The sequence below is a fragment of the Plasmodium fragile genome (assembly GCF_000956335.1).
Source record: "Plasmodium fragile strain nilgiri unplaced genomic scaffold supercont1.30, whole genome shotgun sequence".
NCBI lineage: Eukaryota > Apicomplexa > Aconoidasida > Haemosporida > Plasmodiidae > Plasmodium > Plasmodium fragile.
In genome coordinates this window covers 88389-90718 of record NW_012192610.1, presented here as the reverse complement: position 1 = coordinate 90718, position 2330 = coordinate 88389, and the positions used below count along the sequence as shown (strand labels likewise).

Below are 2330 nucleotides of genomic sequence, written 5' to 3'. Positions count from 1 at the left end.
TTTTTTTTTTTTTTTTTCTGTCATCTCAGGCGTGGTCATTTACGAATGGGAGCAGAGCATCGACGAGATCAACATTTTTATAAACATGAGTTCGAAGGTGGTTAGTAAAAAGGACCTAGACATTGAGATTAAGAGTAAGAGAATTCGAATTGGGTTGAAGGGAATGGAAAGTTTTTTGGAGGGAGAATTGTCCGGCCTCATCGACGAGGGGTGCTCGTACTGGTTCATTGAGGACAATAATTTACACATACTTTTAACCAAGGTGCGTAAGGCAGAAACATGGAGTAGCGTTTTTAAGGGGCACAAATGCATTAATGCAGCTGATGAGGATAACACCAGGAAGAAAATACTTTTAGAGCGCTTCCAGAATGAGTACCCCACTTTTGACTTTTCCTCGGCCGCGTTTAACGGCCAGGTGCCGGACGCACGTACCTTTATGGGCGGCGTGAAGTATTAGGGGTTGGTGAGGGCACCACGTGGTGGGGAAAAATCGTTCCACTTGGGAGGTAGCGCCAACCGCTTCGTTATTTTTCTTATTTGTTGCTTCGTTATTTTTTTCGTGCTGCTGCGCTTACTTGTGTGTAGCGCTTATTTGTGTAGGCCACTGCGAGGCGATTCCCCCTCTAAGCAGTTAGCTCCGCCAACTTCTCCAACAGTGAACTCCTCCTCTGAAAGAGAGCCTTCGCATGGGTGTCCTCGGCATGCTGCTTGGTGAGAGCAGTTTTTATATTATTGGCCTGCTGCAACTTCAAGGCCTTTCTGCAATTGGTGAAATTTGAAAAACTGTGCATGCAGGTGCCTTCTCGTTCATTTTGCGTTAATTGGTAATTATTTTTTAAGCACCTAAAAAAAATTGATCCCACTAATCTACAAGGATTTTCGCTAGTTGTGCTGTTATGCCACATCTGGTTGTACATGTCTGCCTTGTACTCCTTTGCATCCATGCTGAGTGTGTCTTCTAGGTCTGGCTTTCCATTAACAATATCGTGCCACAACATCTTCTCCTTCATGTCAATATTCTTATTAATGGAGAGTCCCACAATATTATAATTATTGAACAGGTTATATAAGGAGTAGTTTAGCTCCATGTTTAATCTCCTTTTTATGAACCAACTTTTTATTTCCTTTTCTATTGTTGCAATTTCTCCTTTGAGTTTATAAGCGACTTCATCTTCGCTGTGGAGTCTTTCAATGTTGGTGCTCATTTTGACGTACCTATTATTATACAACGGGTGTTTTTTTTTTTTCTTCAACTTGTGCAGGTAGCCTTATGGTTGAGGCTGTGGGCGCAAGTCGCTGGGGTGGAAGAACAGAAAGCCTTCTCACACTCTGCGTAGTCTCTATACATATATATATATATATTTACACACGCATACTATTATATGTGTATAATGGGGTGGGCTGAATTACTCATTCAATTTACTCCCTCATATATGTTTTAACCACGCTTTAAAGGAGGTAAGGCGCGCTGCCCCTTTAAAAAAGTAGTCCTTTCGCGGTATGTAATTTGGGGGACGTTACATGGGAAGCGGCGATCGCACATGAGTCACCTTCGCTTGTGAAGTTTTCAGCAAGCGATTGTGTTTCGTATGGGGGTATTCCTGCGTTGTGATGCTTTAATTTTTTTTTTTTTTTTTTTGTTCCCACAAGTTTTGCCCCTTAAAAAAAAGGGGGTAATTTTACGTATCGTGGGCATGGTACTCTGCGGAGCGGACATGCGCCATGTGGGGATTGAAAAGCTCATTAAAAAAAAAAAAAAAAAAAAACAGTCACAACTGAGTTGCTACACCATTTCGCACTGCCTCCACAGAGTTTTCTTAAAAAAAAAAATTCCCCCCTTTCACCTCTCCATGGAGCGAGAGAAACGCTTAGGGATCACGCCACCCGGGGCAGCTCCTTTTAAAGGGGAACATCCCCGCCCCCATCAGTGGATGGAGCTGATTAGGACCCTTTATTTTTTTGTGTGTGCAGTAGAGGCAACACCTGTATTGGCTGCCCCATATAGGGCAAGGGATTTTGGAGGAATGAGAATTTTCTAAGCGGACCGTTGAGTAGCAGTTAGGTTGAAGGGTGAAACGAGCTTTTGTTCACGTCGTGTCAAGTGACCCCTTTGGGTGCGAAGGGGCCAGAGGAGAGGGGAAAACTCACGTGGAGGCAGTCACCCTATGTGTGTACATCTGCGGCTTCTGCGACGTAGTTGCAGGTAGAGGTTACTCATTCCGATCCCCGTTGGCAAAGCGGTCCACACAAGAAGCAACGGAGTTCATTTGCTTAGATAATTTCCCAATCAAGGTACTTTTTTTTTTTTTTTTTTTTTTTTTTTTTTTTGG

The 2330-nt window shown here is 43.2% G+C and overlaps 2 protein-coding genes across 2 annotated transcripts; one reads left to right on the top strand and one right to left on the bottom strand.

Moving 5' to 3' along the window:
- Nucleotides 1-85: 85 nt before the first annotated feature.
- AK88_02877 (uncharacterized protein) lies at nucleotides 86-457 on the top strand (the record flags this gene model as incomplete). Its single annotated transcript, XM_012480500.1, has 1 exon — nucleotides 86-457. The coding sequence occupies one exon, from the start codon at nucleotides 86-88 to the stop codon at nucleotides 455-457; it is 372 nt and encodes a 123-aa protein (XP_012335923.1).
- A 166-nt stretch (nucleotides 458-623) lies between these two features.
- On the bottom strand, nucleotides 624-1205 carry AK88_02876 (uncharacterized protein; the record flags this gene model as incomplete). The annotated part of the gene is made up of 1 exon (XM_012480499.1): nucleotides 624-1205. One exon carries the CDS (start codon nucleotides 1203-1205, stop codon nucleotides 624-626), a length of 582 nt encoding a protein of 193 aa, XP_012335922.1.
- Between the last annotated feature and the right edge of the window lie 1125 nt (nucleotides 1206-2330).